Source organism: Muscardinus avellanarius (genome assembly GCF_963383645.1).
Source record: "Muscardinus avellanarius genome assembly, chromosome: 17".
NCBI classification, from domain to species: Eukaryota; Metazoa; Chordata; class Mammalia; order Rodentia; family Gliridae; genus Muscardinus; species Muscardinus avellanarius.
The window spans coordinates 30,562,169-30,576,593 of record NC_137803.1 but is presented as its reverse complement, the minus strand read 5'-3'; the positions used below and the strand labels follow the sequence as shown (position 1 = coordinate 30,576,593).

The window sequence follows — 14,425 nt, the reverse complement described above, 5'->3', positions numbered from 1 at the left end:
AAAAAATGTGGATGATCAGGACATGATGTCACTCACCTGTGATTCCAGTGTGTAGGAGGCTCAGACAAGAGGACTGCAGGTTTAAGGTCTGTGTAGTAACTTATTAATACTTTGTTATTAATAAATAACAAATAAATAAAAAGAGCTGGAAATGTAGCTCAGTATTAAAGTATTCTGAATTCCATCTCTTCTTCAGGACCCCCCCACACACATGTGCATATGAATGTAACATGTATATGTCTATGTTTGGTTTTATCTGATCCTTTGTCCTTCTAAGGTGTGTGTGTGTGTGTGTTTGTGTGTGTGTGTGTGTGTGTGTGTGTGTGAAAATTAACTTGTTCAAGGATTCTCACCTGACCTTAAAAGTGTCTGTGAACCTTGAGCTGGTAACAAAATTTGTACTGTTTCTACATGTATTTTTTCTCCCACTATGAAGAAGAGCTGATGTCTCAAATGCAGAAGATTAAAACCCCTCCAGGTGGGGATGTCTTCTCTTTGTATTGTTGGTATTTACTATATCTCCTTATGGATGATATCCTTGGGCACTTCTAACACCTTTCTGTTCACATGGCCCTACAATGGATCAGGAGAAGCTAACTTCTGCACCATTAAAAATGACTGCAGAAAGCATTCTATAATGTAATTCTCTGTGAGATTCCCACAGAAGCAAAGGTTATCATCTCAGGCCATTTCTGCACTTCTGAAACAAGAGAGGCAAATAAGACTCTGACTGGGAGGAACCTGAAGCAGAATGAGAGTCTAAGTTCTGTTCAAGTTCCTCTAGCAAGTATGGGGAGGAGATTGTGATTACCCAGTGTCCCAATTCCAATCTCTTAACTTTAATATTTTTATATTTTTCTCTCTGATGATTCACTGTAAGTGTTCGCTGAATAATTACTTTGTACCAGTCTTATGCTGGGAATATATAAGAAATAAATATATAGTCTGTGCTTCCTAAGGAATTTGAATTTTGTAGAGGGAACACATTGAGTTTAAGATAGCTTCAACAAGTAGTGAGATTCATCAACCTTGAAAGACACTGTTTCAAAGTCAAAAATATAAAATAAGGCTGGGGGTGTAGCTCCATGGTAGAATGCCCTCAAGTTCAAGACCCTATACCAATAATAATAATAATGATGATAATAATAATAATAATAATAATAACAACAACAACAACAACAACAAACAAGTATGGTTAACACAGTTGAGTGCGTACTATAGCTAGGCAACATGAGATATGTTTTTACATGTGTATTGACTTTCTTTTGCTGTTGTAAAAAAATTTCCCATAAACTTGGTGGCATACATAACACAAACACAAATTTCCATAAACTTATATGTTACATAACACAAATGTATCATCTTACGCTGTTAGATGTCAGAAGTCTTAAATTGAGCTCACTAAACTGAAATCAGGATGTCAAAAGAGCTACCTTCCTTCCTTACTGGAAACCATAGAGGATTATGCATCTCCTGGTTTCCAGCTTTCTAGAGGCCATCTTCATTCCTTGACTCATGGACACCTTCCCGCATCTTCAGAGTCAGCACTAGCATCTTTCTGACTCCGTTTCCATCACCTTACCTCTTCCTTTCTGACTCTTCTGTTTTCTTCCTCCTCTTTAATGGACCCTTGTTATTACATTGTGACAATCCGGATAATTAAGTGTACCCTCCTGATGATAAGGTCAGCAAATTACCAACATTAATACCGTCTGCATCCTTACTTCCCTTTTGTCATATTATATAAAATGTTCACAGGTTCTAAGAGTTAGGATGAAGGCAGCCTTTTAGTGGGGGTATTTTTTTCCTGCCTACCACACTGTATAATTCCTTTAATCCTCAAAACATCCTCATTTGACAGAAAAAGAAAATGAGGCATAGAACGTTAGCATAACTATCCTAAATCATACAGCTAATAAAGCAAGAAGTCTTACTCCAGAAAAATGTCTTTTTAAAATTTCTATTCTGTAATATACTGAAAGGTAGTTTTAGAATGAAAGAAATATATGAGTAAAATAGCTTCCTAGAAGTCTTGGGCCTAGAAAGATAGTTGTTTATCATATTTCTCCATCCAACAAATTCTGTTGTGTACACACCATCCATCTACATTTTTAATACCTAGTGTTTATTAAGCTAAGTGCTGGGGGCCAAAAGAAAGTGCGACATGATTCTTAACCTTTACAATTTTGTAGTTGCCTAGAAAAATTGACAGAGAAATGAACAAATAATTAGAGATTGAATCCTAAGTCATATGTAGCAGAATAATATCTGGGATAGTTAGACCCAGGTTGAAGTGGTTAACTCCACCCACAAAAGATGTGAGTTTAATTGTTCTCTGCCGCCTTTCCAGCCCACCTCCCAGTATTTGGTTTGTGTGCTTCATCCAAAGCACTGTCCTCTTAGTTGCACAAAGGCGATCTGTCTGTTTTGCTTCTGTTATTGTTATTTCCCAGCATGCCCATACCCTCCACTTGTAGTTACTGAATTCTACCCATGTTTCAAGACTGTGGGTTTCGTGCCTGTGCCTATCTTCCTGGGTGGAGATTTGACCCCATTCAAGGAGAGTTGCAATATCTGAGGCCTGCTGTTACCTGGCACTTGTAGGTTCTTAGTAAATGTTGAGTTAATGAACAGATGTGAAAGAGACCACCCCAAGCCCACTGAGCTATCATTTTTCTCCTGACTCATGTAGGAATCATTTAGCCTCCTATCTTTTTAAAATATTTTATTGGTACATTGTAGACTTACATCTTAATGGAGTATAAGATGGTAGAGGCATACACATACACAAGCACACAGCACTCATTTAATCCCTTCCCCAATTCCCACCCCATTCCCTTCCCCTCCTCTCCTTCTAATGTTTGGCTTAGTGATTGACTTTGATATGTTTGTGAATGTACATCATGTACGTTAAGGAATTTCCCTCTCATCCCCCTCAGTTAGGTTGCTTTATTTGTTCATTTATGGTTTCGATTTCTTCATCTAGAGTTTCTCCTATGACCCATTTTCTCCCTAGCTTCCACAAATTAGAGAGAGCATCCAGTTTTTTACATTTTGTGACTGACTAATCTTACTTAGCATAGATGTTCTCCAGTTCCATCCACTTCCCTGAAAATGTTGTAATTTTGTTCTTCTTTAGGGCTAAGGAAAATTCTGTTCTGTACACACCATTGTTTTGTAATCCATTCATCTATTGATAGGCATCTTGGCTGGTTCTATAATTTGGCAATTGTGAATTGTGCAGCTATTAACATAGATACACATGTAATAGTTTGATAATTTGATTTCCATTCTTTTGGGTAGAAGCCATATGATCCAGCTTCCTATCTTGTTGGGTTTTGTAAGTGTGTCTATCTTATCCCACTCTTTACTTCTAAATCATCCCTGTGGAGACAAAAATCACAACTTCCAAGTTTTGGTAGTCAGCTCTCAAACCATTATTGATTTCAGAAAGACTGACTCTAAGCCCACTGAATAGTGTTCTGTTTAAGAGTGGCTTTGCCTAAACAGGCAAGGTGGCACATGCCTATAATCCCAGTACTTGGAAAGATGAGACAGACAGAAACATTACAGGTTTGATAACAGCCTCAGCAATGTAGAGAGATTCTCAGCAACCATGAGAGACACTGTTTCAAAATAAAAAATATAATTAGGGCCGGAAATATAGCTCAATGCACCTGGGTTCAATTCTCAATACCAAAAGAAAAAAAAAAAAAGAAAAGAAAACAGGAAAAGAAAAGAAAAAATGGAGTGGCTTTGCTGGGCATGGTGGCATAGTCTGAGCATTCAGGAGGCTGAGACTTGAGGACCATGGTTCTTAGACAGTCTCAGCTACTTAGCGAGGCCATTTGCAACTCAATGAGACCCTGAGGGCTGGGGGTATAGCTTGGAGATACAATGCACCTGGGTTCCATCTCCAATACCGCAAAATAAAAAATAAAAAAGAGTGACTTTGCCTGAATTTCTTCTCTAAAGGTCATAGAATTAAAGTAATATTAAACAAAATTAATGTTGATAAGGCCACTGTTTGTGACTGAGAAGAGACATTTAGTGTCTACAGGCACCTTGCCTAGAATTCAGTTCACACAGCTCTCTCTGAGCCATGAGCCTCAAGATATATGTATACTCATATACGCCCCAAAATATGTGTGCACCCGTGACACCGTGCCTTTTTCTCAATCACACAAAGGTGTTCTCTCTTTGCTCAGCTCAGTACAAATGGAACTACAACCATTTGAATGGGGTGCCTTTTCTAATTTACATAAAGATATAAGTAGTAGAGGCTCAAATGCCTTTTGATGATTAAGAAAAGCACTCTAGTCTTTGCCCTCATGAAATGTAATGGCTATCTTTATGCCATGCAGACATTAACAGAATATAATTCTTAGAAAACAGAATCTGTTTTGACCATTTGACCAAAGCTATATCCCTGGTAGGGTAGATGTTAAATATATCATTGTTGGACTAATGAATAAGATGATCCAACAGAAATAAAACTTTCATTGACTTTGGCCCAGGAAAATATTATTCCCCAATCTTAAGGGTCTTGGTTATTGAATTTGCTATAACAGAGTTCCCCTTATTGGCCATGAGTAAAGTTCATTTGCACATAATAATAAAAAAATGGCAGATTTTGAATAGACAATCAGTACTTGAAAAGTTATACTCTCAATTATACTAGAAGTTACCAAGACAAATATAGTGTACTAGAAGTATACTATCTATATAGTATCTAGCTTTCTGGAGCAATCTCCTCTTGTCAAAGTATGTCATTTGCTAGTTTATCCCAAAGTCAAAGTATTATAGGGAAGGAAAGAACACTGAATTGGGTCCGGCACTGTTCATCCACACAGATTCTTTGTGATCCTGGGCAAATCACCAGGCCCTGTATGCTTCTGTTTCCTCATTTGTGAACTTGAGATTTTGTCATCTACCTTTGGTCATTCTCAGATAGTGGCCTTATCAACATTAACTGTGTGTCAAATTATTTTTACTTCGTTCTAGGCCTCAAGAGATGAAATTCAGGCAAGGTCACTCTTAAGAAGAATACTATTCAGTGGGCCTACAACCAGTCATTCTGAAATGAATAATTGTTTGAGCGTTGACTACAAAACTTGCTGTAAGGGGCAAATAGCATAATGCATGTCAAAGCTCCTTGCAAGATTAAAAAGCATGAACTACTTAGTATATCCTAACTCCTAATCCGGGACAACCCCTACATTCATTCCACAGATGAGATTAGTGAGGTGACTGAAGGGACCAGCCATCCCAGTGGTGTTAGCCTTTCCCACCCTGATAACCTAGGCTTTTGCACCAGAATACACCTGCATTTGCAAGTTTTGAATTAGAAATTATATTAAGTCATTCAGCCAGCCTGTATTAGTCACATACTATCGACCAACTCTACTGCTCTCTACAGCGGATGTTGCAAAATGAATTGCAGGTGACCCTCAGTGATGATTCCATTTACCCCTTTATTTTAAAGAAACTGTGTGGAATGAGGACCCCATAAGGAGTCAGTGGGTCTAGATCATGCCATCTCTTACCAGCTGGGGAAATGACATGGCCTTTCTGAAGCTTCATTTTCTCATCTAGAAGAAAACTCAATAGTAGCCATCCAGCAAAGGGTTTTTGTTTGTTTTCTTTCCCTCTGTGAAGAAATGATGTAAAGTTATATAACTAGCTTGGTAAACTTTAGCACAACATACAAATTACTCTAAGGGGATGCTGGCTTTTATTATCCAAGGTCACAAAACTCGTTAAAGGGATCCTGGGAAAGTCAGCACCATAGACCCTGCTTTTCCACCATCAACCTTGTGACCTCAAGCAACCTGGGGAAGAGGTAATTGAGCAGCAACTACAACTTTGAAAGAAACAGAATCAAAATATCGAAGCTATCAACTCACCTTAAGGCAGTAAGCAGTGCTTGGTCTCTGACCTTTTCGCATCCTGGGGCAGTCAATAACCTGGCCACTAGATGCAACGTCTGCTACTGATTTTGATTTGGGAGTAGTTTAACCTTGAACTGAGCTCCAAGTAACCAAGGCAACAGGAAGTCAGCTTCTGCATTGCAGGAGCAGGAATCCATAAATCAAGTCTCTAATGTAAACACGGTGTTCAGGTAGAGGTTTGAGAGGAAAAGTGGTCTGTGAGAAATTACCTTTGAAAATGAGTGACTTCCCTTGATGGGCTATAGCACAGTTTCAAAGACATTTTTTTTTAATTTATCATTAGTGGTCAACAGTTATAAAAGAATGTTTTCATATAGGTTTATTTTTTTCCTTTTAGCTCTGCCTTTAAATTATGAACAGATGTTGGATTCACAATCCAAAAGTTATTACCATTGTTATTTTCTCCTTTAAAAACATACTGGCCTCCAAATATTCAAACCTCAGTACAGTGTTACAACGTGTCTTATGTTTGGGTACAGGGATACTCTGAACACATCTACTGAGAGCATTTATATGCTCCAATTTCACTTTCATTCTACCACCACCAAGCTACATCCCTATCCCTTTTTAATTTTTGTTTTGAAACAGAGTCTTGCTAGGTTCCTGAAAGTCTATCTGTGTTGCTGAGGCTGTCCTCAAACCTGCAATCCTCCTGTCTCAGCCTCCCAAGTATTTGGGATTACAGGCAAGTGCCACTGCACCGAGCTATTCATTCTGCTTTCTGAATTTAGACAGTCATTCCTTTCCAGATCCAAGCCACTGCTGCCTTTCCTTGATGCCTTTCCTTGAGACCCAGTGGTAGCAGGGCTACTTCATCTCTCTAGTTCAGCAAGTGCAAAGCTTTATCTTTTTTGTTGTTGTTGTTGTTGTTGTTTTTGTGACCAAACTCTAGCCTCTAAACCCTCCTCTTATGGAGAGACAGAGAGAGACAGAGACAGAGACAGAGAGAGAGAGAGAGAGAGAGAGAGAGAGAGAGAGAGAGAGAGAGGTGTGTGGCTCATCACCTTGTAGCATCAGCTGCCACCTGAGATGAAAGAAAGCAAATTCTTCCAGTGGCCACCTGCCCAGCGCCCTCCTGCCCTGCGCCCTCCCCGAAGACCCATTCCTGGCTCTTGAGAACTCTGCTCCCAGGCAGATCTTACCAATTATTAAGGGCTTAGTTCAAACAAAGGTTGTTTGAAGTTCATATTGTAGTCTTGCCCGTGTATGTTATTTCTGGGATTGTTTCTGTTTATCCTTTAAAAGCCCAGAAGTGACTGAGGAAAAGTCAGGGCTGTCCCACCCACACCTTTTTCTTCAATCTGTTTTTCAAATTTAACGACTAGAAAGCACTACTGTAATCTCAAAAATCTTAAATTATCTAGGGTTTTTGAAAAGGCAAAATAGTGACAATCTGAGCGACGGAGTGTTTTAAGTGTCATTTTATTACGTTTAACACATTTGTAACATAAACACTTGAGCAGTGAAGTATGCCCAGTAGAGGTATGATCCGATCAACTTTAATGAGATGATGAGGACTGAGACTAATTTGGACTGTGAACATTTGCATGAAAATGGGTACAGCCAAAATGACTGGAAATCAATTTGCTCCCAAGTGAGGGGTAAATATTGGTTTATTGCCTTCATTCCCCAAGCTTAGCGTAATTTAAATGAGGAAGTACCTGCCCAGCCTATGTCCACAAGCACAGAGATGATTTATTTGGATTTTTTCAAAGGAGCAATTGTTCAATAGACCTCTGACGGCTTAGGGCTCCACAGGTGTGCCAGAGCAGGTCCACCTGCCTGCACTGGACGGGAATACGGCTGCCGTGATGCCGAGGACTGAAAGTGAATTGTCATCAGGCTCCTGCCTGCTCTCCCTATTACCAGATTTGTTAGAAGCCAGGTGGTAGAACCCATAAGTCATTCTACCCCAGTGCCCGCGCTCTGATAGATTTCTAGGTCTTTCCCAAACAGGGTTTGTTTTCTCAGTGGAAAAGCACAGTTTAATACATGGTTTGCATTTTTAAGCTATTAACAAATGAAGAAGGCTAGGAAATAAAATCAAACACTCCTCTTCCCACTAGTCTTCCCTGAGCTTTACTTGCTGGGAGTAACCGTTGCTAGCTATTTGGATGGCTATCCTTAGAGATGATTATTTATGAACTTTAAGTATATTAGATATCTGTACCTAGCCCATTACTAGCACACCTGTAAATTTTACTAGCAGGGCTTACTACACATATTTGTGTATCTTGCTGGTTGTGCCTTGCCATATTTCTGGTATAGAATTTGATGTAGTATGTCTCTACCTTCAAAATCTTATGAAATAATCTTCTTTGTGTGGTACTGGGGTTCCTGGAAGCCCTTCTCCCTCTGGGATACACTCCCAGACCTATTTTATACTTTTTTTATTTTTGGAAACAGGGTCTCTTAAGCCAGTGGGGCTGGCTTCGGACCAGCATGATCCTCCTGTCTCTGCCTCCCAAGCGCGGGGATTACAAGCGTGCACCACCACGCCTGGCATAATCTTTTTTTTTTTTTTTTTGGTGGTACTGGGGTTCCTGGAAACCCTTCTACCTCCAGGCTACACTCCCAGACCTATTTTATATTTTTATTTGGAAACATGGTCTCCTAAGCCAGCGAGCCCGGCTACGAACCTGCACGATCCTCCTGTCTCCACCTCCCAAGTGCAGGGATTACAAGTGTGCGCCACTACGCCCGGCTTGAAATATAAATTTAAAAACACAAATTATATTGTTACTTGTTCGTGTTACTCAAGCAGAAGTTTCAAAGACCAGGAAGGAGAGTGGGAAGAAGATAAATACAACATAAAAGAAAATATCAGTGTGACTTCCTCCTGGGGTGGTGGCAGGTGCTTTTTCCAGGTGTGACACAATGCACAGCCTCCGTGTCCTCAGCAAGAAGCATACTTCCACAGGTTTGAGTCATGGCCAGGTGGTAGCACCCCAGTCAGGCAGACCAAGACGATCCTGGGGTTTGTATCTGGCTGCCTGGAAACTGCTAGCTGTGACATTAAGAGCAGTATGAATTCAGCTTTGCCGTAAGCTCAGATAAAGGTGTTCTTCTCATCTGTAAAACTGAGACACTAGTAACATCCTCACCACATCTTCACAGGGTTGTCACAAGGCTCACAGGAGGCTCATTTCCCTGTGACAGAGAGATAATGGCACTCTGGAAGGGGGCTATATCACTCCAGTTGGTTGGGTTGGGGAAAAAAAAGTGTCAAGAACTACTGCAGTAGAGCCCAATTTGTTGTTGATGCTGTCGATGGCATGTAGCCTACAGAGAAAGACACTCTGAATAGATGACACTCTGTTGGAGAGTCTCTCAGGATTTTTGTCACTAGAGATGTAGAAGGTGCCCAGCAACCTTTGGTCATGTCAGGAAGGAAAACTGAACTTTTGCCTACTGGTTAAAATTGGTTTTGAGGAAGTAGGAATTATAACAATTCTGATAGTAGTAACAAGAATAGTAACAATGGAGACACTTTACATAGTGTCGACATTGTTCTGTGTACTTTGTATTAATTGACTCACTGAACGCTCACAATAACTCCAACAGTAGTACTGTCACCATCCCATTTTTAAAGTTAAAAAAAAAAGTTTGCTATAGATACTTAACATCTAAAACTGTAAGTTTAAGTAACTTGCTTTTGAGCACATAACTGAAAAGTGGCAGAACCTGTATTCAAGCTCAGGAAACAAGGTTCCAGAATATCTTTAAAGCGTCTAGAGCCCAATGAGAAACATGTAGTTATAGGCTCTGGAGCCCGAGCTCAGGACTGTGCTCAGTAATATCTACCAGGCTTATCAAGAGTGTAATGACATGACTTACGGTGTATGTTAGGATCAGACACTCAAAGGCTCCCAGATCAGCTCTTCTTGGCCTAGTGACTGCTATGACATACCAGTCTCCACAAAATATTTCCTGCCTCTTGAAGGCTAAACTTTCTTTTTGAAAATGGCATTAGATGGGCAGGGTGGTACCCACTTGTATTCACAGTACTTGGAAGGCTGATACTGGAAGATCAAAGGTTCGAGGACAGCTTCAGCAATCCTAACAAGACTCTCAGCAACCTAGACAAACCCTGTTTCAAAACAAAAGTAAAAAGGCCTGAGGGTTTAGCTCAGAGGAAGAACATCCTGGGTTCAAGCCCCAGTACCATAAAAATGTACTAATTTTACATAGTAATGGGGTTCAGTGTGATATTTTGACTCAAGCGTATAGTATATGCTGTTCAAATCCAGCCTTTTTCTAGTCATCCTTCCTTTTGCCCAGCTTCTACTCATCATTGTTCCGCATGCAGGTCAATTTTTTATTTTTAACTTTCCCGTATGTGATTAGAGATGTGGTACTTATCTTTCTGTGTCTAGCTTATTTCACTTAACATAATGTTCCATCCATTTTGTTGCAAATAACAGAATTTCATTCTTCTTTATGAATGAATAATATTCCATTGTGTATATATACATACATATATATATGTATATATATATATAATTTATTCCTCCCTAAAGAATATAAGTGTGTGTGTGTGTGTGTGTGTGTGTGTGTGTGTGTGTGTGTGTGTGGCATTTTCCTCACTCTATGCATTGGTCAATGGGCACTGAGGTTGATTCCCCAGGTGGATCCTTTTTGCAAGTACTCTCAGACATCCTTACTGCTCTAGCTGGAGCTCTACAGAGCCTTGCCTCAGCTCTTCCCATGCTGATCTCTACAGCCTTACCAGACCCCAAGCACTGAGGATGAATGACACCCAAGCATGCATGCTCCAGCTGTGCAGTTTATTCCTCTCATTTACTCGTGTCTCCCTAGACTCTCTGGGGTGATGGCCACACAAACCCCTTTTCTTCTGCACAGAATAACCTTTTAAAGGTGGATGCTTGATCATCAGAAGGCGAAAAAGCTCCTGGTGCCTTGTAACACTTCACTGAGCCTGGGTTTGACACGTACTTCCAGGCAGTTAACTTGGAATGCCATCCCTCCTAAACCTAACCAGGGCCACAAAACCAATCATGGCTATTTTGTTTGTCTTAAAATATTCAAGAATTTAATTATTTTTGTACAAGAAGGTGGCCCAATCATTGGACTCCTCCCTTAGTTCATATTCAGATACTATGTGGTTTGTTATTCTGTGCCTTTAAATCAACTGCGTGTTTTGGGGTTGTTTTTTAGGGATGCCAAGTCCCCACTTAAAAGTGGACCAGACGACAGTGCACAGTAAGAACGAGGGCTCAGCACCCACCGTGATGACCAGAAAGAAGCCAGCTGTAGTCGACAGCGTTGCAATGCCACCGGCCCCAGTGCTGTCGCTCCTCGCTGCATCGGCAGCAACGTCAGATGCAGGTGAGCTTTTTTTCAGAGGCCTTGGGTTAAGCCAGACGTGGTGGTGCATGCTTGCAATCCCAGTACTTGGGAGGCCAAAACAGGAAGGATTGCAGTTTGTGGCCAGCCTCAGTTACTTAGTGAGGCCCTTTGCAACTCAATGAGACCCTGTTTCAAAATAAAGAATGAAAGGATGTGAGGGTGATCTGGCTGCGACATCTATCACCCCGTTGATCACCAGGGTTGATTCAGCTAATCTGGCTGGCTAGGAGGGTGTCCCTTTCCTCCCTCACTGCTCCATGTGTGTCCTTCCTGAAGCTGCAGGCTGGGTCGAAGAGGACAACCTTCCCTGAATAGAGGAGGACTGGTCTTTGGTCAAGGGTATACGAGTAGCCGCGCTCCCCTGCTAGAACCTCCAAACAAGCTCTCAACCATTTGTAGGAGAATGTAGAGTAGTCAAGCTTCCAAGACTCCAGACACATCCAAATGAGGCACTGCACGTGGCAGTCTGTCTTTCTTTAATAATAACAAAAATAAATAAAGAATGAAAAATAGGGCTGGGGGTGTAGCTCAGAGGTAGAATGGCCCTGGATTCTACCGCAGTACTGCAAAAAAAAAAAGCCTTGGATTGGCCACCATGAGGGTGGGCATGGAGAAGGCCCAGTGGGAATGATCTGTGGAATACAGGTAAGAGTTCTCTGTTGAAACAACCTCCGTCAGATGCTAGCCATGGAAGCGGTTTCAGCTGGGTTTTTCATGTGGGAGAAAGTCTAAGGAAGGAGAATCAACTTGGAACCTGGAGTTCAGGGGTACCCTCCAAAGCATTCCAACCCATGCTCACTCTAGTCTGATAAAGAGCAGCTAAGTATCAACAGTATTAATTACTCCTTATCAGCCTTAGTAATGAATAGTCTCTGTATTGTGGACCTTATATATGTCATATTGTGTAACTTGCAAAGAAACCAGGAGAAATAAACACTTCCATCCTCATTTTTAGAAAAGAGAGCTAAGAGTAAAGAAACTTGTCCCAACAACCTGCGGACAGTCAAGATTTCAAAGCCATCCTCTCTGCCACTGCCTTTCATTTTCTTTTTTTTTTTATTTAATTTATTTTATTGGTGCACTGTATTCATACATCACAGTGGGATACCAACCTCTGTAGACATACATGCACACATCGCCCAGTCAGCCCCCACCCGATCCCCACCCCGTTCCCTCCCCATCCCTCCTTCCCATGCTTGGCTTAGTGGTTGACATCTAGTATTATAGCAAATTATCCAAAATTAAAAATGATAATCTCACATAACAGTTTCATTTGTCTGATACCAAGCTTTTGATGACTTAAAGATAACATTTCAATATTTCCTTTTACTTTCTTTCTTACCAGAGAATATTTTTTTCTATTTTTTTTAGGTGAAACTATCATATATTTATATATTTATTTTTCAGAAAAAATCTATCCTAATATGGAATATGGACTCTAGGTACCCAAAACGATCTTGAAAAAGAACAAAGCTAGAAGATATATATTTTCTGATTTCAAACCATATAAAGCTACAATAATTGAAACAGTGTAGTACTATTCTAAAGGCAGATATATAAACCATTGGAGTTAAATAAAAGCCTAGAGCTAAATTCTTCCCTATATTGTCAAGTTATTTTTGACAAGGTTTCCACGAACATTTGGTGGTGGAAATAAAAATCTTTTAACTAAATATTGTTAAAAAATAATAATTACATGGAAAAGAATACAATTGGACCCTTACCTAATCCCATATACAAATATTAACTCAAAATAGATAATAGACCTAAATTTTCCAAACATAGAGCAAGAGGTTGATACAAAGGTCCAGGAAACTTATAGAACTCCCTTTAGACAGGATTGGAGAAGAGGATCCCCACGCCACATAATTGTCAAAATGACCAATGTGGAAGCCAAGCAGAGAATCTTAAAGGCAACAAAAGCAAAGGGCCAAGTGACATTCAGAGTCAAACCAATTAGAATCACTCCAGACTTCCCAAACCAAGTCATGAGAGCCAGAAGGGCTTGGAGTAACATATTCCAAACTCTGAAAGAAAACAACTTCCAGCCAAAAATTTCCTACCCAGCAAAACTTTCTATCAAATTAGATGGAGAAATAAGAAGCTTCCATGACAAACAGAAACTGAAGGAATTTATGTCTTCAAAACCAGCACTAGAGAAAATACTCAAAGAGATTAACTACAAAGAAGAAATAGGTAACACACTCCAGAACTTGAGAAACAAGATTTTCCATCCAACAGACAACTAAGATTGGTTATCTGTGGAGATTTATTATTTATGTTAGTCTTTTACCTATCTCAAAAGGGTATTGTTTGCCTTTATTGTTGTTAATTTTTAGGATTTCTAGTTGGAATATTAATATACCTTCAGATATAGCATTTGGAAATATTTTATCCCATTCTATTAGTAACTGTTAACTCTGTTTACATTGTCTTTGGATATACAATTTTTTTTTTTTTAGGGAGTTTGTATACTCCTCTGTTGCCTGTGCCATTGAAATCATAACCAAGAAATCACTGCCAATTTCAATGTTGTGAGGTTTTATGACCCAGATTTTCGCCTTTCATTTTCTAGCTCATCTGGTTGAAAGGCAACAATCTGAGTTTTCTTGTGGGGTTGATACATTCTACCATGATTTCACAAACTCCTCAGTACTTCCGAGTCCTTACTGAACTTAATGTTCAAGGATCTTTTGTTCTCTGCACCCTGGCCCCTTCCACCTCTGCCCTCTTCTTCTCCCCACACTACCTCCCACTGGCCCCTGGGCCAACCTCAATTGCCAAGCTCATCCCTGCCATCAGGAACACAAGCCTTGGACATGGCTTAACACCAGTGCCTGGGGACACTCTTACTTCTCATTCACATCCTATAGATCTTCCAGACCCAGCCAGTCACAGCTCCTGCAAACACTTGGCGTATCCAGTGCTTCTAGAACTATCTTCTTCTCATAGACTACATTAGAAAATGTCTCCTATTTCACTTCTTCCCTGTAACAAAATTGTACATACCTCAGAGGCAGAATCCATAGTTTAGATTACAGCTGTCTTCATGTCATGCAGAATGACAGTATTCCATTGGTGTTTGCTAAATAAAGCTACTGGTA

At 40.2% G+C, this 14,425-nt stretch overlaps 1 protein-coding gene across 2 annotated transcripts in view; it reads left to right on the top strand.

Moving 5' to 3' along the window:
* The window catches only part of SETBP1 (SET binding protein 1), a gene marked incomplete at both ends in the record, with an annotated part of 355,245 nt that overhangs the window by 320,282 nt on the left and 20,538 nt on the right, over window positions 1-14,425 (top strand). The window contains one exon of one of the 2 annotated variants that reach the window (XM_080714809.1): window positions 11,130-11,300. The exons of the other annotated variant lie outside the window; for it this stretch is intronic. Within the exon in view, the coding sequence (XP_080570935.1) occupies window positions 11,130-11,300 (171 nt within the window). The remainder of the gene's footprint in view (window positions 1-11,129; window positions 11,301-14,425) is intronic. 2 annotated transcript variants of the gene reach the window in all.